Below are 20,456 nucleotides of genomic sequence, written 5' to 3' on the forward strand. Positions count from 1 at the left end.
GAGAGAGTTCATGAGGGAGGGAACCCCGTGACCAGGAGGAGACACGTCAGAGGATGACGCTGATGACACTGCAGGTCCAGCTCTCATCATCCAGCTCCCAGAGATCCTCAACACAGTAAGAGCTCTCACTCTGACATCATTTATGACTACAATGTAATCAGACTCACGTGACAACACAATAAATACATAATCGATCATAACATTTTCATGTTATTCAATCACACTTTTTTAAATATCATAGACCTTCAGCTTTATAAGCTTCAGTTCGATGTTTATACATCATTGTCTATAGTAGTGCTTCTATTGAAATCATGTTTGAGGGTTTCAGCAATTGAAGTGCTACAAAAAAGATTTACACATGATGGATATATCATTGAATATATCAATATATTTAAACCTTTAGGGCAATGGAAAATAGGACTAGTTAGGTATTGATATCTGTGCCAGTATGATATTTGTTTTCTGCTCAATGCAGTCGGTCTTAAAAAAATATATAAATAAATAAAATGTGTCTAAAGTTAGAGAAGTTTCCTAAATCACATCAGGAAATATCTATAAAAGAATATGTACAATAACTTAACATGTATATGTATATATGTATTTCTCGTAAAGTTATGACTTTATTCTCGTAATATTCCGACTTTTTTAATCGTAAAGTTATGACTTTATTCTCGTAATATTACGACTTTTTTAATCGTAAAGTTATGACTTTATTCTCGTAATATTACAACTTTTTTAATCGTAAAGTTATGACTTTATTCTCGTAATATTACAACTTTTTTAATCGTAAAGTTATGACTTTATTCTCGTAATATTACGACTTTTTTAATCGTAAAGTTATGACTTTATTCTCGTAATATACCGACTCTTTTAATCTTAAAGTTATGACTTTATTCTTGTAATATTACGACTCTTTTAATCGTAAAGTTATGACTTTATTCTCGTAATATTCCGACTTTTTTAATCGTAAAGTTATGACTTTATTCTCGTAATATTACGACTTTTTTAATCGTAAAGTTATGACTTTATTCTCGTAATATACCGACTCTTTTAATCTTAAAGTTATGACTTTATTCTTGTAATATTACGACTCTTTTAATCGTAAAGTTATGACTTTATTCTCGTAATATTACGACTTTTTTAATCGTAAAGTTATGACTTTATTCTCGTAATATTACGACTTTTTTAATCGTAAAGTTATGACTTTATTCTCGTAATATTACGACTTTTTTAATCGTAAAGTTATGACTTTATTCTCGTAATATTTCGACTCTTTTAATCGTAAAGTTATGACTTTATTCTCGTAATATTACGACTCTTTTAATCGTAAAGTTATGACTTTATTCTCGTAATATTACAACTTTTTTAATCTTAAAGTTATGACTTTATTCTCGTAATATTACGACTTTTTTTCTCATAAAGTTATGACTTTATTCTCGTAATATTAGGACTTTTTTATTCGTAAAGTTGACTTTATTCTCAAAATCTCAGATTTTTTTTTTCCCTCAATGTGGCTGCAAATGTTTTGTGGCTCCAGACAGATTTTTTTTATTTTTTATTTTTAAATGGCTCTTTTGATAGTAAAGGTTGCTGACCTCTGCTTTAGGACTACAAACTGGCCTGGGTTTGAAGGGGACTGCGCATGCGCGAGAATCACCGCCTATCTTTGGAAACCGGAAGAAGAGGAATATCAGTGCGGAGTGAGGACTCCTCTTATCATAGACTATCTGTGATTTGAAGCAGGTTGTGTCTCTGTCCTCTGAGGACATTTATCTGGTTAAACAGTAACTCAGGAGGACAGTTCATCTCCACAGTCTCCTTCAGCCTTCAGCAGCAGCATCCTCTCACCTCTCAGCTGGAGGAGGACGAGGTGAGTCTCTGTTAGCATCTCTAATGTTAGATTAAGATATAATACATCTCTCTGCTGTCACAGAGAGGATATAACGATATAATTAAACACATGATGATACTAGGAACAAGAATACTGCTGTTCGTGTGTTTATGTTGTTGTTTTATACGTTTTAAATGTGTTTAGTCGCTGTTCAGCTAGCTAACATGAAGGATAAACCAACGGGAAGGAGCTCGAGACTCAGCCGTTGGTACGTCAGAGAAACAAACCGTTGAAGCGGTTGAGACGGTTGGAAACCGTTGAAACGGTTGAATTGGGAGAAACTGGTGATTCTGGTCCACCAAGTCCCACCAGGAACCAACTAACAATGAAGCTGCTTATCTTAAGTAAACTAAAAAAAAACTCATCAAAACACGTCTGTGTCACTTTGACAGTATAATAATACAGTGTGTCTGCTCCAGCATAATTTACAGTAGCCTATTAGCAGTCAATTACATTCATACTATTACTATTCATATCATACTTATACTATTAACAGTCAATTACATTCATACTATTACTATTCATATCATACTTATACTATTAGCAGTCAATTACATTCATACTATTACTATTCATATCATACTTATACTATTAACAGTCAATTACATTCATACTATTACTATTCATATCATACTTATACTATTAGCAGTCAATTACATTCATACTATTACTATTCATATCATACTTATACTATTAACAGTCAATTACATTCATACTATTACTATTCATATCATACTTATACTATTAGCAGTCAATTACATTCATACTATTACTATTCATATCATACTTATACTATTAGCAGTCAATTACATTCATACTATTATTATTCATATCATACTTATACTATTAGCAGTCAATTACATTCATACTATTATTATTCATATCATACTTATACTATTAACAGTCATTAAATATTTTAAAATCTAAAAACAACTACAAAGAGACACACAGAGACTCACAATGACTATGAAAAGAGGCAAAACAACCACAAAATGACTACAAAGAAATAAACTAAAAAACAAACTAAAAAACACCACAACACGTCTGTATGTGTCACTTTGACAATATAATAATACAGTCTGTCTGCTCCAGCATAATGTAGACCAGCCTATTAGCAGTCAATTACATTACACGCTCGCGTGTGGCTACGCTGTTCAGACTCAGACTCCAACACAAACTACACGGAATCTAGTTATCTAGTGAATGTACAGTGGACGTTTGTGCAGAAAATAACTGCTGCAGCTCCTCCAGACCAACAGAGGTTTCCCGTGTCTTGTGAAGTGACGGGGCTCCGCAGAGAGAAACGTTATCGTCTCCGACCAAAACTCCGGTGTCTCCCCTGTTTCCTCCGGTTGCGGTCGGGAGGCTGAGGCGGGAAAAGCCAACACTAGGATCAGCATTGATTCATGGAGAGACCTTCATCTGGTCAGCTAACATTACTGCTAAGCAGCTGAAATATAGAGTGATATTGTGCTTTCAGCTGACGTATGTCGCCTCACTGTTTTGACAGATGCTCGCTCAAATTCAGTTAACGCGTGCACACGGGCGAGCGCAAGCAACAGGACGCTGACTTTCGTTGACTTAACGGCCACAGGTGTCGCTGTTACAACCAATTTCTGATTCTTATAAACAGTCCCTTTAACAGTGACCCCTGTGTTCTTTACTGTTGTGTGTCAGTGTGTCAGTGTGCTACTTGACTATGACTTGCCCCAAACTGCATGTGATTATCATAAAGTGGGCATGTCTGTAAAGGGGAGACTCGTGGGTACCCATAGAACCCATTTACATTCACTGATCTGGAGGTCAGAGGTCAAGGAACCCCTTTGAAAATGGCTATGACAGTTTTTCCTCGCAAAAATTTCGCCCTAAGTTTGGAGCGCTATTTAGCTGGTACTACCACTGGATTCCTTAGATTTTCTAGTTTCATATGATGCCAGTATCAGTAAAACTGAGGCCGTTACAACCTCCGAAACATCGATTTCGTTAATGCGTTAAAGAAATTAGTGGTGTTAAAACAGTTTTTCGTTAACACGTTATTGCGTAGCCCTACCATAAATTAAATTAAATTAAACCCAGTATTAAGGTACAGTGTGTAGGATTTGGCGGTTGCAGATTGTTTAGGCTCCTTCGCGACAAGCTTGTATGACATCGTTGATATCAATGGATTCCTTGGGTTTTCTAGTTTCATATGATACCAGTATCTTCACTCTAGCTTTAAAACTGAGCCCTCTACAATCTAAAAATCACAAGTTAATGCGTTAAAGAAATTAATGGCGTTAAAATGAATTTTCCGTTAACGCGTTAAGCTTTAGTATGTATGCTAAATGTTCATATTCAATAAAGGCTTTTTCTTTCACAGGAGATAGGGTTACTGTAAATTCACTATGAAGTCATACAGAGATACTTTATATTCCTATAGCAACACAGTGACTATTATTATAATTTTTGTGACTTCTTTTTTTCAAGTTATATACCACCTCCTCTGTTGGTGTCCAATTTTTGTCTGACTTTGAAGGCAGCATCCAAGTCCAACTGACAAACTGTACTCTTACTCAACTAAATCTTGGTGTAAAGATTGTCGCCAAAGACCAAATATTTGCCAAAAATGTGATAAAACATTTACTCAAAGGCCTTGCACATCCAATGGAAGTCTCTCTTATCTGCACAAAAAAATGCACAAACACACAGTCCTTTTTGGTTATCATCACGCCCACTCTTGTTATATCTTGTATATATATATAAGTAGTGAACCAAAAGGCGAACCAGTTAGTGTTGGAATAATAATCTTGTCTTATCTCACCTTCTTAGCAGAAAGAAGAAGTGCATTCAGACAGATTCAAGTTGGAGCGACAGGAATGAAAATATACCGGTCAGAGCAATGACGGAGAAGATAAAGTGGGGGAGATAAGCAACAGCGGAGAGACTGTATAACTCTGACTCAATACGATCAGCCCTCCCGGTTCTGTTATGGAGCAAGAAGAAGCTGCAGCTCTGGAAGAGGCCGACTCCCAGCTGATGTACAGGATAGAGCGCCCGGTCTATGATGAAGCCCTCATCCGGTCGAAGCTTCTCAACCGCAGAGAGAATTCAACGACCCTCCGACAGAGGCTGGCAAATCGGCTCCGGTAAGTTTATACGGAGGAATTGACCTCTGGATTTATCCTGCTGAAGTACAGTTGAGTAAATCATTGAATCAGTCTATGTAGGTCCACACAAGTGAGTCTAAAAGGAAATATTCCTACAGTACCAGGGATGTTAATAAATAACCGTTTAACTGTTAACCGATAAACACTATCGGTTAAAACGGTTATAAGAAATGTTAATAATGAATTAAAAAAGCTTAGAAAAACTCATCACTTAAAAGAGAAAAGCTGGTCCACCTTAACAGCCCACCTTAAAGCATCGTCCACACTGGGAGCGTCAGGAGCGCGTGGCGGCTGCGTTACCTGTTGTTTTTTATTTTGGCGCCCGCGTGAGATGCACAGGCGTTACAGATACAGGAAGTTGGCTCTCGTCTATAGCTCGCTTGAGCGAAGGAGTTGTAGCCTCGTAGCATTTATTCACCGACAAATAAACTGTACACACACTGTCTGCTACACCTACGTTCACAGCTATAACGCCACACCCACACGGTCTGTTGGAAACTCGCTGAAGTTACGCCGCGCTGACAGACCGTATGTGTGTGACAATGGTGAGCACAAAGCTACCAACAGAGCTACAGATGGTAACGTAGCACAAACACACACACTGTTTGTCGGGAATCGCTATCGTTAATCAGGGCAGACAGAGTCTCTTTACGCCGGACAGACACACAACGGACAACCTGCTTAACTAAACTAAATGTGCGGTGGAGACTTTTACTGGTAAAGTGGCTGCATGTCCACGACACTACACGCAGCATCGTGGCTGCTAAGTTAGCGCTCCCGGACAGGTGAACTGGGGACTCAGTTGTCTGTGGTGCTCATACACTGCAGCTGGCGTGAGGCACAAATCTTGTCGGTTAACGGTTAATAATCGGTTTTTAAATTATTCACATTTCCTCCTCCCAGTGTACAAACTTCTGCACTATAATGTGACTTCTCCATTAATGTCACGACAGCAATCTAACTAGTTCAGACCTAGTAACATTTAGTGTCTGAATATTATATTACAAAACATTTACATAGAAATGTAGACACACAACATGTTTCCTATTTGTTGCAGTTGAGATGTGTTAACGCAAGTCAAAGAGTTAGAATACAGAAAAATCTTTATAAATGCTATACTGTTTTTAGCATTTAGCTGACACTATATACCAATGAATGAGCAGTATATTACTGGTTTACAGCCATTAAATTGGTAAAATGCAGTAAAAACAACATGAATATTGCCCGTCATTGTGCTGTGCTGACATGACTGATCCATTTTATAGTTCTCTTTCTTAAGTTGAATTTCCTGGTAATCATAAACCCTCCCATCTCACTCATGGTGATGACTGGTTTTGGCAGGATGTGAGAATTAAGAAATATGTCTTGTCATTGTTTACCTACAAAGATTTATGGGTATACGGGTGATTAGAAGTCAGGTGAGTAGAGCTAAATGATTTACCCATAAAGTAAGCCCATCTTTGTGGATAAACACTGACAAAGATGGGCTTTCTTTTTGGGTATACGGGTGATTAGGAGTCAGGTGAGTGGAACAAAATGATTCACTCGTAGTAAAGAAGAAGTATGGCCTTTTTTGGAGGCCAGAAACTATAGCAAAAACCCAACATGGATTCTGGGAAGACTTTCTGTAGTGAAGAAGATGACTTTTCTGTAATGGGACATTTTTTAAATTACCAACTGAAAAGTTCATCCACTTGTCTCCTTTTTATAGGTGTTCATCACAGAAGGCTAAGGCGGCAGCTTTCACCTTCCTGCCCATTCTAACATGGCTACCATCCTACCCAGTCAAGCAGTACCTGTTTTCGGATGTGGTCTCGGGGCTCAGCACAGGAGTTGTGCAGCTACCTCAAGGTCAGTGTCCTGCAGTCCCACTGCACTTAAAAAGCTAGGGGTTGGGGAATCTTCAGAAACTAGCAAGAGTGAGCTAGATTTGAAAAATGATCTGACCGAAAAACCCAGCCCAGTGTTGCTAACTCTTTTCCAATGAAAGTAGGTAGCAGCACTAGCTCCAAAAGTCCCTATATCTAGAGAGAAAGTCCCTAAGTCAGCAACACTGACAGTCCGTCCCATCAGGCCTACCTCTAAACTATCATTTCCCTTTTTTTTGTCAGAGCAGGGCTCTAGTCATGTCCAACTTAATCGAGTCCAAGTCAAGTCCCAGACCAGGTTCAGTCGAGTCCGAGTCAAGACCAAGTCCAAAGGCAGGCAAGACCAAGTCAAGACCGAGTCCGGAGCAAATCTAGTCCTGTTCAAGACCATAATAGGCAATAGTGACTTTCCAATGCTAATATAGTGATTGATGAGTTAGGACGTTCTGTACAACTGATCTCAATTCAGCAGCCAGGAGCAACTTGACTAGTTCTCAGTAGCCGAGCCCGAGTCCAAGACAAGTCCGAGTCCAACAAGGCACGAATCCAAGAGAAGTGCAAAAACTCCAAAACCTCGAGTACTACAGCCCTGTGTCGGAGCATGTTATGAGAATTTTTTACAAATACAACAAATATGTTTTGAAGAAGATTGCCAACCCTAGCTTTCAGACATGCACTTAATTCAAAATATATTATGAGGATATATCATTTGGAAGAATGTTGTTGCTCCAGTAGAGTTCAACAGAGTTCAGGAAGCTATGACGTGGAGCAGTAAAGCTGTTCTCGAGGATTGTGGTGGAAAAACATCTCACTTAGCCACTTCATTTATCACCCATCTGTATGTTTGATAGCCCAAAACAAACCTTAGCTTTACAGATGAAGCCAGAAATGGTATGTAGCTGCTTTTTATACAGTAGCCATAAGTTTGGCCAGGCTAGTCATCTGGAATGACATACAGTAAGGGTTAATGTGTGAAGGGCCAGCTGCCAACTCCTGATGGACTGCTTTCAGCTTCACGCGGTCTTTGTTTTGGTATCTCTGGGGTTGTGATGCAATCACTTTAGCTTCTGGGGCTGTTCAGTTTATTTACATCTCTCCCCCCTCTCTGCTCCACAGGTCTGGCCTACGCTATGCTGGCTGCTGTGCCTCCAGTCTACGGTCTGTACTCCTCATTCTACCCCGTCCTGCTCTACACCTTCTTTGGCACGTCCAGACACATATCCATAGGTGAGAAATTAATTTAAAGCCTCTTGTAGAGGCCTTGCTTTTGGGGTCATAAAGCTTCTTCTAGCTGTGGTCAATGATGCCTTAAAGTGGCAGTAGGCATTATATTTTTGGCATCATTGGGCAAAAATCCCATAATAACCTTTCAGCATATTGTAATTCTAGTGTTTTGAGAGACTTCTGCACCTTCTCATAGTTCGTTTTTCAGGCTTTAAAAAATCTAGCCTGTGACGGGAGACTTTGGCCAATCACAGATCATTTCAGAGAGAGGGAGTTCCTATTGGCTGTGCTCCGGCTTTTGGGCGGTGCTTGGTATTTCCTCAGGAGATCTCAACATGGCGGCCGGGTCACAACCTTTCTCATTTTACAGTTGAATCGGAGTTTGCGAGTGATTGACAGCTGCTCAGAGACAGCAAGGCTCCAGCTCGGCTCTGATTGGTTGTTTTCTTCCAGTCTGTGAAATCTTGTAGATGCCATGAGGAGCACCGAAGGACATAGAAGCACATGGTTTGTTTCAGATTACCTGTCTCGTGCACTACTGTCAGGATATAGTGACCGTTTCATAAAAATAACTAGCTCCGTTTCTACCCGCTGCAGCTTTAATCGCAATTAAATATTTGAATCGATTGACAGCCCCAGTTGGAATGTATCATGTTCTAAATTAATGGTGGGGATAGGCTGTGGTCGGTGGCCTTTTCACACAGCCAGGTTGCTCTCCACAGTCAGCGCCAAGAACACTATGATAAGCTAAAACTTTCCCACACACACACAGCACTACATACAGCACTGCTCTAAGTATCAACTCAATTAACTGTCTGAAGAGTCACAAGTTACAGACTGATCCAGATTATAAGATGAAGGTCTTTCAGATGGCTTGTGGAGGAAATGTTTTCACTCAGACGTGATAACCGTGTCCTCAGCTGACGTGAGCAGCAGGATTGTGAAATTTGACTGGCGCCACCCCCCTTTGACATATCAACCATCCGGCTACTCTCCTTCCTAGAAAGGTCTCCAAGTCATCTCAAATGTCAGCTCTAAGTTATGAGTCCACCCGACAAACGGGCACTATAAACTAAACCTGCTCAACCTTTTCAAACAAAAGAGCTGATCTGACGTGAGCAACAGGAAGGAGTGGGCTTCACGGTAAAATGTTCCCAGCCCAACATTTAAGCCTGATAGCAAGTTGCTATGGAAATGATGATCCTTTAACTTCTGGCAGAGAGAGAGGGAATAACTGGGCTGCTATTCAAGTGCTGGGCAACATGGCCTTTTCACTCACAAGTGCATGACCCCACAGTTACACTGCACACTGGACACTGGACATCATGGTACTGTACAGCACCAAGCCTGGGCATAAGTAGGGCTAAGGTGAAACACGTCCATAATTCAGACATAACGATGTTTGACAGAGGATTGTCGTATTTGTTTTGGTGTTGCTCCGACGCATATTCCTACAGTGAAGGCCAACACTGATAAGAGACTGCGTGCCTGAGCTACTGACTAGGTCATGACCCAGTTATTTGGCAAAATGTGCCGATGCAAAGCCAAGCTTGATCGACATTTACGTTAGGGCAGCCTAAGATTCGTTTTTTTAGTGTGTCAGTGTGCTGACTTGACTATGACTTGCCCCAAACTGCATGTGATTATCATAAAGTGGGCATCTCGTGTTATTACTGTGCTTACATTTTTGTTCCCTTCTGCTGCTTACTGTATGTTAAGCACTGGTGGTGGAAAAAACCTGTTGCGTGCCAACGTCAGGCTTCATCTTTCTGTTGTACCATCAACCTTTGGCAAAATATCTTGAGGACATTTGTTAATGTGGTGTTCTATAGTCACATCCCCATGTTGTTAACTTTGTTAATATTTATCCTGGTCTAAATTAATGGTGGTCTTTAGTGGCCTTTTCACACAGCCAGGTTGCTTTCCACAGTCAGTGCCAAGAACAACCGTCTCTGTCCCCCAAACACACACACACACACACAGGGGGGCAGCTCAATTAACTATCCAAAGATTCATAAATTACACACTTATCCACATTAGGAGGTGTTTAATGTGCTTAAAACAATTTTAAACGATTGACAGCCCTAGTTAGAATAAAACAATACATTGAGAGGAGGGTCTTAGCGAAGGGTTAGTTGGCGTGAGCAGCAGGATTGTGAAATTTCAGTGACCTCGCTCCCCTCATCTCACCCACCTGACTAGTTTCGTTCCAAGAAAGGGCTCCAAGACATCTCAAATGTCAGCTCTAACCTTTAAAGTCCATCTGATGAATAGGTAACAGATAAACCAAACCTCAACCTTTTAAACAAAAGAGCTGATCTGAAGTGAACAACAGGAAGCAGTTGGCTTCAGATAGTTGCTGTGGAAATGATGATCTCTTATCTTCTGGCAGAGAGCGAGAGGGAATAACTGGGCTGCTGTTCAAGTGCCGGGCAACATGGCCTTTTCAAAGGGATACTGCATGATGTCCACAGTAACACTGGACATGATACTGTACAGAACCATGCCTAGAAGTACTTCCACCGTAATACAGTTTTTGATAGATGACTGTTCTGTTTGTGTGTGTGATCTGCAGGCACCTTTGCAGTGATAAGTCTGATGATCGGGGGTGTTGTAGTGAGGGAGGCCCCAGACGCCATGTTTTACGTGCAGCCTGCCAACGGATCCAACATGTCTGTCTACCTGGACGTGGAGGCTCGTGATGCCAGGAGGGTGCAGGTGGCCGTGGTGCTCACGACTCTGGTGGGAATCATCCAGGTCAGCCTCGAAAACAACCACCACACTCAGTCTGTTATTTGATTAAAACATCACAGTAAAGTGATACAGCTTGCTGAAATCTTCTCACGCTCAAAAATCACTGTTTGCTCCAAAGCAGCAGGAAGTCTGAATCACTGAATGTTGATGCGTCAACACCTTGATTTCATGTTTTTACTTGAAACAAACACCATGTAGCTAGTTCTTATCCCCTTACCTCTTTCTTTCTTAATTTCTGTTTTCCTTTCTTTCAGTTTGTCTTCGGTCTTCTCAGGTTTGGCTTTGTGGCGATCTACCTCACAGAGCCCCTGGTGCGAGGCTTCACTACGGCAGCGTCCATGCACGTCGTTGTCTCTCAGCTAAAGTACCTGCTGGGGGTGAAAACACAGCGCTTCAGTGGGCCCCTCTCGGCTATTTATGTGAGTATTGATAGTTTCTGACTGGTTTGCAGGTGGAAAAAGTGCAAGAGGTGCCTCCTTGAATTGGGAGTTAGAAGAATTTGACTTTTACTACCTTTCTGTCCTAGGTCTGGTTTTGTTGTGTGTTTGGTAACTGCTCGGGCTGTCAATTGATTCAAATATTATATCGCATGATTGTCCATAGTTAATTACGATTATTTGCAAATTAATCTATTCAAAATGGACCTTAAAGGGAGATTTTTCAAGTATTTAAAACTATTATCATTACATTACGTACATTTTGAACAGATAAAAAATGTGTGTTTAATGTGTGATTAATCACAATTAATCATGGACAATAATGCGATTAATCGTGATTAAATATTTTTAATTGATTGACAGCCCCAGTATGTGTATATTTATTATTAGAAATCAATTAAATACACAAAACAATGACAAATATTGTATCTTGAGGTCAGAGGTCAAGGGATGCTTTGAAAATGGCCAGTTTTTCCTCACCAAAATTTAGCATAAGTTTCATATGATACCAGTATCTTCACTCTAGCTTTAAAACTGAGCCCGCTACAACCTAAAAATCACAAGTGGCGTTAATGTGTTCAAGAAATTAGTGCCGTTAAAACAAATTTGCATTAACGCGTTATCATCTCGTTAACTTTGACAGCCCTAGTTATTGCAGAAAAACGAATGCATCATAAATGGTCACCGGTCTCTCTTTGCTCCAGAGCCTCAAGGCGGTACTCATTCACATCACGAGCACCAACCTCTCCACTCTCATCCTGGGCCTTATGTGCATCGTCTTCCTGTACACGGTCAAAGAGATCAACGTGCGCTTCAAGAAGAAACTGCCCATTCCCATTCCTGGAGAGATCATCGTGGTCATTGTGTCTACCGGCGTCTCGTATGGCATGTCCTTATCAGAAAACTACGAAGTGGACGTGGTTGGGAAGATACCAACTGGGTAGGTTGTTAGTCTCATTTTGTCGTTGTGGATTTTACAACTGGGAGATCTGAATCTACTAAAGAACTTGTGTGTCATATCTTAATTGTATTATGTAGTTTTATGCTCTTGTTCACCACATCGAGCCGTAAAAGGCGCCATCATAACATCGCAGTCAAAAAATATTTTCACACTGATAAAACAAGTGTTATCTTAAGTTATCTTGTGTTCTCAGGCTGCTGCCTCCCGCCGCCCCAGAGTTCTCTCTGTTACCCAATTTGGTCACCGACTCCTTCGCTGTAGCAATCGTAGGATTCTCAATGGGCATCTCACTCGCCAAGATCTTTGCCCTGAAGCACGGCTACAGCGTCGACGGCAACCAGGTGAGTCCGGATATCTGAGGAGCTGCTCACGAGCTACAGATCCTGGCACAGTGAACTCTATCTTGGGCCAAGAATGCTAACCTCACAGTCTGTTTGCTTACATACGCTCCAGTAACCTGGTTACAGTTCACCTCCTCTAATACGCTGATTCCTCAAACGTCATGTAATAGAGAGATCTTGTTTGACACATTTGTGCCAAAAAAAATGGACTCAGCGTCTTCTGTCAAGTCAAAATAAGATAGTAGGATAGGATTTACAGCAAGGTTACTAGAGTGCATCTAAATGTGTTTACCAATTAGTTGCAGAAACTGGTTTCTCAGGATAACCAGGATTCTTGACTGCAAATTAATGTATGTTATAAAAACAACACGTTGCCTATCGACAAGGAAACTGGAACATAATGAACACAAGTCATATGGGTTCAAAAACAGGGCGAGGTTTTATATAAGAGTAAATATCCCAACAATGAAAAGACCTTATTTCAGTGAATCAGCTGCATGTTACAATATCTGATTAGGTCACACATCGTCACATAGGACTGTCTGTAACTACAGCTAAGCATAATTGACCCTCTCTGGAGTTCTTTGTGGTTTGTTCTGAGTTTTTGGGGTCATTTCCTAGAGTTGTTTTCAGTGCCTAACAAGCTGCAGAGCATTGAATATATTTGAATATTCTGAGACGACACCTTTGTGTTGTGCTGCTTTCAGGAGCTGATTGCCCTCGGCCTGTGTAACTTCATCAGCTCTTTCTTCCAAACCTTCGCCATCACCTGCTCCATGTCCAGGAGCCTGGTGCAGGAAAGCACTGGTGGTAAAACACAGGTAACACACACACACACAGGAGGGATAATTATGCTGTCTCACTAACCTAAATTGGTGTCGTAAAACTATAATTAGAATGAGACAATGTTGACACAGTCATTGTGTGTGTTCAGATTGCAGGGCTGCTGGCGTCTCTCATGGTGCTGTTGGTGGTGGTGGCCATTGGTTTCGTCTTCCAGCCGCTCCCTCAGGTGGGTGTAAGCTGTTGATGATGACGCAGGGCTTCCAGCTTCCTGTCTGGCAGCTCGGCGTCACAGGTCACAGTCTGTTGAACAAACAGTGGCTTAGCCTGTTTCACCTAATGAGAGCAAAAGAGTCTTTTCTAACGTCTTCCTGTGTGTTTCTGTTAACCAGACTGCGCTGGCTGCCATCATCATGGTGAACCTGGTGGGGATGTTCAAACAGTTCAGGGACATTCCTGCTCTGTGGAGGACGAGCAAGATCGAACTGGTCAGTCTGTCAAATCCAGCTCTACGTAATAAAAATGTTACCGTGCAGCAGAGGTCCTCACAGAAAACATGGCCATGCAAAATGAGCTGATAAATGTCTGTTACCACGAGCAACACATTCTGTGTCTTAAGTCAGAACATCAGCCCGTCCCAGTGAATTTTACGAGGTGCTTTTATACACATTGATGTGCCCTTTTATGTGCATCACTGCCATAGCAAAATAAGTAAGGGATACTGGTCCAAGAGAGAAATGTCAGTGCTGAATGAACTGGGCAATTGAAGTTTTGAATGTATGTAATTGAGCACTAATAGGAGATGAGGAAAGAGGATATAGCTTCTGATGTAACACTTCCTGTCGATATATTCCTCTTTCTTCCCTTTTCTCTCTCTCAGGCCATCTGGCTGGTGGCCTTCGTAGCGTCTGTGCTGTTGGGACTGGATTATGGCCTCCTGGTGGCCCTCGCATTCGCCATACTAACAGTCATCTACAGAACACAGAGGTACTGATAATAGGCAGCTGATTGTCTTTAGTCTAAACATCATTATTTACTATATTCTCTAAATAAACTTAATGCCACATATCACAGCATGTAAATACATTAGTGTGAACTGGATCAAGGTGGATCTCCAAGCGTGGTAACAGAAGAATATAATGTATAAATTAAACAATTGAAGTGTTTTCTTTCCCCTTGTCTTCCAGCCCTAAAAGTGCCGTCCTGGGCCATGTTCCCGGCACAGGGCTGTACTGTGATGTGGATGAGTACGAAGAGGTGAGTCTGTCACAAGAGAGAACACTAAAGTCTGAACCCAGGCTAGAACCTGGACCACATCGAGTCTGTTGGTCTGAACTCTGTGATTTATCTTTTGTTACCAGACGGCTGAATATGAGGGGATTAAGATTTTCCACTACAACTCTTCAATCTACTTTGCCAACAGTGACCTTTATGTGAACGCCCTCAAGGAGAAGGTAATCCTAGTCATACCACTGTGTGTGAGTGAATGAGTGAGTGAGTGAGTGAGTGAGTGAGTGAGTGAGTGAGTGAGTGAGTGAGAGTGAGTGAGAGTGAGTGAGTGAGTGAGTGAGTGAGTGAGTGAGTGAGTGAGTGAGTGAGTGAGTGAGTGAGTGAGTGAGTGAGTGTATTTTTTAGGGCTGTCAAAGTTAACGTGATAATAACGCGTTTCCGCAAATTAGTTTTAACGCCACTAATTTCTTTAACACATTAACACAACTTGCGATTTTTAGGTTGTAGCGGCTCAGTTTTAAAGCTAGAGTGAAGATACTGGTATCATATGAAACTAGAAAACCTGATGAATCCATCGGTACCAACCATGTCATACTAGCTTGTCATGAAGCAGGCTAAATAACGCATAATCGCATGATGGTCCATAGTTAATCGCAATTAATCTCAAATGTATCACACATTTTTACCTGTTCAAAATGTACCTTAAAGGGAGATTTAGTATTTAATAGTCTTATCAACATGGGAGTGGACAAATATGCTGCTTTATACAAATCTTCAAGCTAGAGTGAAGATGCTGGTATCATATGAAACAATGAAAACATATGAAATCCTAAGGAATCCATCGGTACCAACCATGTCATACTAGCTTGTCTCGACGGAGGCTAAATAACGCTCCAAACTTAGGCTAAATTTTGGCGAGGAAAAACTGGCATGGCAATTTTCAAAGGGGTCCCTTGACCTCTGACCTCAATATATATGAATGAAAATGGGTTCTACGGGTACCCACGAGTCTCCCTCATGCTGATTTTATATATGAGATTTATGTAAAGTTCAATTTTCACAGCCGGCTTATGATTATCACATAAAAGTCTCTGGCGTGTTCATTTAGCAGAACCTCAGCAGCATCACTCATAGTCGGACCACATTCACTGGCAATGTGTAACAGAGTGGAAACAATGGAAACATTGTGGAGCACAATGTTAAACAAAATGCAGGAACAATTCATTTACTCCCCCAGTGCATGCTGGGAGGCTTCCCTACACACCTACCTCATATAAATTCACATTTTTGCCACTGAAGCTGATAAGGGTTTCAACTCATTTCACCTTTATTTCAAAATAAGAACACACTGTTATTCACGATAACTTTATCCGGAATTAACAAATGAATCCTGAAACTGCTGTCAAAGAACCTAATTATGTGGATGAGAATGAACAGGATTATTTTAGCTTGATAACGGCACGTTAGCCCGGATTAGTAGAGCCACGTTTGAAGAATGGGGCCCAGGTTTTTGAGATGTTTAGTCCATGTGGAAAAACAAGTATGACAGCATTTACGTCTCCAGAAACATGTTGAACAAGATTAAAGGAATTTGTCCTATTTAAAGGAGTAGTTTGACATTTAAGGAAATGCTGACAAATTTCAGAAGGAATTTGAAATATAACTCGCTTTCTGCCAAGAAAATCTCTGTATGGCATTTATGAAGCTTTTTTTTTTTTACCTTTGGAGAGCCAGGCTAGCTGTTTGCTTAGACTTGCTCTGCTTCAAGTCCTTATGCTAAACTAAGATAATCTAACTCTCAGGAAAATGAAGAAGCGTATTTCCCAAAATGTGGATGTTGTCCTTTTTGTCCAAGTTATCATTAGATTTACTTTGCAGCAAACCACGACAAGGAAATAAAGTTTTAAAGCATATTTTAAAGTGTATTTTTCTATTCTAGTAGTCAAACTGTTTCACTGACGTGTTTTCTGCTATTGATGATGTCTTCACAGACGGGAGTAAACCCTGCGGTCTTGCAGGCTGCCCGCAAAGCCCAAAAGAAACAGAAGGAGAAGGCAAACAGCAACCACAACTCTCCACTGGAGATGTCTGCCAAGGTGAGTTCCCCTTTCCCTTTCCCTTTCTCCTCTCACTGTTTGCTTGTTGCGTATGTACACAGTCAGTCTGCTGAGTCGGCATCCTGCATATTTGCATTCACGTGTCTGTCATGTAGGGGCTTGTGAAATCCTGGAGGGGTTGAAAAACTTGTTTCCTGTGCTGCTGCTGTACGCGTCAGACCTTTGTGATTCTGTACAGAGAACTCTGTAAAGAGACGGCAGAAAACTATCCATTGAGTTGATCAAACCCATGAATACCATAGTTTACCTGTAGTAGTAGTAGTAGTAGTAGTAATAGTAATAGTAATAGTAGTAATAGTAATAGTAGTAGTAGTAGTAGTAGTAGTAGTAGTAGTAGTAGTAGTAGTGGATTGATAATAAAAAATACAAAGTTTACACATCAAACCTCTATGTGTAGACTGGGGCCATTTTTGACTCTGGCTCCCCTCAGTGGTAATATAAAAAAATACACAAACCAGACAACATACCAAGTGGCTTGACATGAAATCACTTTATCTGACTGGTTCCAGGATAAGGAGCAGGGAGTGACCCATGAGGTTTTGTCCTATAACCACGTGGCGGAGGAGCAGAGGAACGGCCAGCTGGGGGACAGACACAGCGAGACACACTCAGAGGAGGTCGTCTTCCTAGAACCTCTCGGCACCGTCCACTCCATCATCCTGGACTGGACGCCTGCCAGCTTCATCGACTCTGTGGGAGCCAAAGCCGTCAAACAGGTGCTCTGAAGTTTCATTCCTGTGCTGCTGCAGCGTCGGTTCAGGAGTGCTTGTATGAAAATGTGTGTTGCAGAAGGATTTTATCTCAGTGAGTAAGTCAGTGTTTGTCTCCGCAGGTTATTAAAGAATATGCAGCTGTGGACGTTCAAGTGGTCATCGCCGGCTGCAGCAGTAAGTAATCATCAAGCCTCTTCTCTGTCTTTGTTTAAAGGTATAATAGGTAACTTCTCTGTCCTAAAATGACTAGAGCAATATGTATATTTTTATGAGTTGTGTAGTTATATTATCCCAAATTTGTTCTACAGAGCTGTCAAAATTAACGCAATAATAACACGTTAACGCAAATTTGTTTTAATGCCACTAAGTTCTTTAATGCATTAAGGCAACTTGAAATTTTAGGTTGTAGCGGGCTCCATTTTAAAGCTAGTGAAGATACTGGCATCATATGAAACTATAAAACCTAAAGAATCCATTGGTACCAACCATGAGGCTAAATAATGCTCTAAACTTGCGCTAAATTTTGGTGAGGAAAAACTGTCATGTCCATTTTCAAAGGGGTCCCTTGACCTCTGACCTCCAGATATGTGAATGTAAATGGGTTCTATGGGTACCCACGAGTCTCTCCTTTACAGACATGCCCACTTTATGATAATCACATGCAGTTTTGGGGCAAGTCATAGTCAAGTCAGCACACTGACACACTGACAGCTGTTGTTGCCTGTTGGGCTGCAGTTTGCCATGTTATGATTTGAGCATATTGTTTTATGCTAAATGCAGTACCTGTGAGGGTTTCTGGACAATATCTGTCATTGTTTTGTGTTGTTAATTGATTTCCAGTAATAAATATATACATATATTTACATAAAGCAGCATATTTGTCCACTTCCATGTTGATAAGAGTATTAAATACTTGATGAATCTCCCTTTAAGGTACATTTTGAACAGAAAATAAAATAAAAAAATGTGCGATTAATTTGTGATTAACTATGGACAATCATGCGATTAACAACAATTAAATATTTTAATCGATTGACAGCCCTAGTTAATATATTCATTTGATATTTACTTGTGTGATGCGATACAATTCAAGGCCCTCTATGTTCTCCACAGCAGTATTATACTATTTGATATACTCTCTATTAAAAGTAACTAGCTCTCAGTTGTGGAGTAATCTGGTCAAGATGAATCTTTTCCATAGTTTTTGCTGGTGGGCTGTGATCAGGTTCCTTATTGGTACAGCAAAGATTCATGTTAATATCTTCACCTGAATACTGTAGTATGTTTCTGGTCTGACTGATCCTGTCTGTCTGTGCTTTGATCTACTAGGAAACCTTCTGTTTGAGCTGGACTCCTTACAGTTTTTCACCGGGGTCATGACCCCAGAGATGGTGTTCCCCACCATCCATGACGCTGTACTGCGCTGTCAGTGCTCGAAGCCCCGCCCACCAGCTGCTCCTCCAACCAATGGGACAACCTGACAGGAGAGGACACCTGTAACCCCGGGACAAATCTCAGCAGACACGGGAGGTCCTGCACCCAAACTGAACTGTAGGTCAGCATCACAGTCGGGATGAACTGCTGAACAGTCATTCATATTGAATAGAGGAGTGTTTGTAGCAGACTTTTCCCACTCATGACAAGGCTGACAACCTTGTCAACCTCACGGTGCCCAGAGCAGTGAGATACAAGGCTGTTTTATATCCAATCAGAAATTCAGGATTGAGTTTCCAGCTGACATTCCTACAGCCTTCTCTCTCTCTCTCTCTCTCTCTCTCGTTGCACTTTTTAAGTCTTTTTGTAGTTGTGTTCAAGTTCTCTCTGCTCTGCTGGGGGAAGTAGGTTTTAAAGCTGCTGCTGTCCAAATGATCTTGTTAGAATGATTTTCTAGTTTGTGGTGGAAACGTATGTGAAACCTACCAGAAGCTGCCTCTCTTCATCATGCTGGTATCAAATGTTTATGGTTACTGAGAAGTTGTGTCCTGAGGCCTGTACTACGAAGCGAGTTCAACACACCCAGGGTATCTTCTCGTTATCTGGCTTCACTAACTCTAACAAACGAGATCACGCTAAGCGGTCCTACGACGGTGGTTATCAACTCGGTAAGTCAACCCAGGGTTTCATATCTGGTTATGAGCACGTTCACATGAACGGGGCGGTGTCTGCATTATATGACCAATCACAGACATGGACAAGTCTACTGACTTCCGGACAGACAGGCAGAGTGGCACATTTAATAAAAGAAGAGCAAACTATATTAGACAAATACGAAGAAATTAAACACTTAATCCAGACTAAAATGAACACAGTTAAAGCTGCCAAATGCAGGAAGGACAGCTGGCAAAATAAAAAAAACTCCTTATGTGTGAATGCGTAAATTAAGATTTATTAATTTAACGGAATACTCAAAAGTCAGATATACTCGTCTAGATTTAAATAGCTTTTAGGAGTGTAATGGATGAATGGTTTACATTTCTTTATACCCTGTGGCACGAATGTGGCGTGTATGACTATTTCAATCTTCTTTCAGCTGCGCCCCCCCTCTCAGGCGCTGTGACAAGGACTCAAGAGCAAGTAAAAAAACTAATATAAAAACACATTGAAAGCTAAAGCCAGCTGTCCTTCCTGCATTTGTCAGTTTAAACCATATGGTTTTTAGCCTTAAAGTTCTTCATATGTGTGTAATGTTATCATACAATCACCGCACTGAGCTCTGATTGGTCAGTAGGCGGTGCTTTTATACGAGTTGATCACTTATCTGGAGCAGGTTAGCTGTTCAGCATGTTACCATGGTGATTTACCCCGGTAAGAAGTGAACCACCTTTGTAGGACGAACCCTGAAGTTACCTAGCTAACGCTAAATCCTGCTTCGTAGTACAGGCCTCTGATCTATTGGAGTATTCTATTTTCAGCTGTATTTCTGTGTATATAAAAACCAGCTAAAGCACCGTCACTGGTCACTTTGCAGTATCATGTTTGTGGTTACAAATG

The 20,456-nt window shown here is 40.9% G+C and overlaps 1 protein-coding gene across 1 annotated transcript; it reads left to right on the top strand.

The window, feature by feature from the left end:
• Positions 1-1,660: 1,660 nt before the first annotated feature.
• On the top strand, positions 1,661-19,517 carry slc26a5 (solute carrier family 26 member 5). Its single transcript, XM_074624884.1, has 18 exons — positions 1,661-1,870; positions 4,700-5,016; positions 6,749-6,888; positions 8,022-8,132; positions 10,705-10,886; positions 11,138-11,302; positions 12,025-12,260; positions 12,475-12,622; positions 13,330-13,443; positions 13,557-13,634; positions 13,798-13,893; positions 14,286-14,392; positions 14,593-14,662; positions 14,767-14,859; positions 16,627-16,731; positions 17,262-17,468; positions 17,585-17,639; positions 18,795-19,517. Exons 2-18 carry the CDS (start codon positions 4,859-4,861, stop codon positions 18,944-18,946), a joined length of 2,217 nt encoding a protein of 738 aa, XP_074480985.1. The 5' UTR covers positions 1,661-1,870; positions 4,700-4,858; the 3' UTR covers positions 18,947-19,517.
• Positions 19,518-20,456: the final 939 nt, after the last annotated feature.

The sequence above is a fragment of the Sebastes fasciatus genome, chromosome 23 (assembly GCF_043250625.1).
Source record: "Sebastes fasciatus isolate fSebFas1 chromosome 23, fSebFas1.pri, whole genome shotgun sequence".
In the NCBI taxonomy this organism is placed as follows: domain Eukaryota; kingdom Metazoa; phylum Chordata; class Actinopteri; order Perciformes; family Sebastidae; genus Sebastes; species Sebastes fasciatus.

Bases quoted from the DNA above. Each gene is read 5' to 3' on its own strand.
- slc26a5 (XM_074624884.1), top strand. From the start codon at position 4,859: ATGGAGCAAGAAGAAGCTGCAGCTCTGGAAGAGGCCGACTCCCAGCTG. The intron at 13,894-14,285 runs GTCAGTCTGTCA...TCTCTCTCTCAG, and splicing joins GGACGAGCAAGATCGAACTG to GCCATCTGGCTGGTGGCCTT. The intron at 14,393-14,592 runs GTACTGATAATA...CTTGTCTTCCAG, and splicing joins GTCATCTACAGAACACAGAG to CCCTAAAAGTGCCGTCCTGG.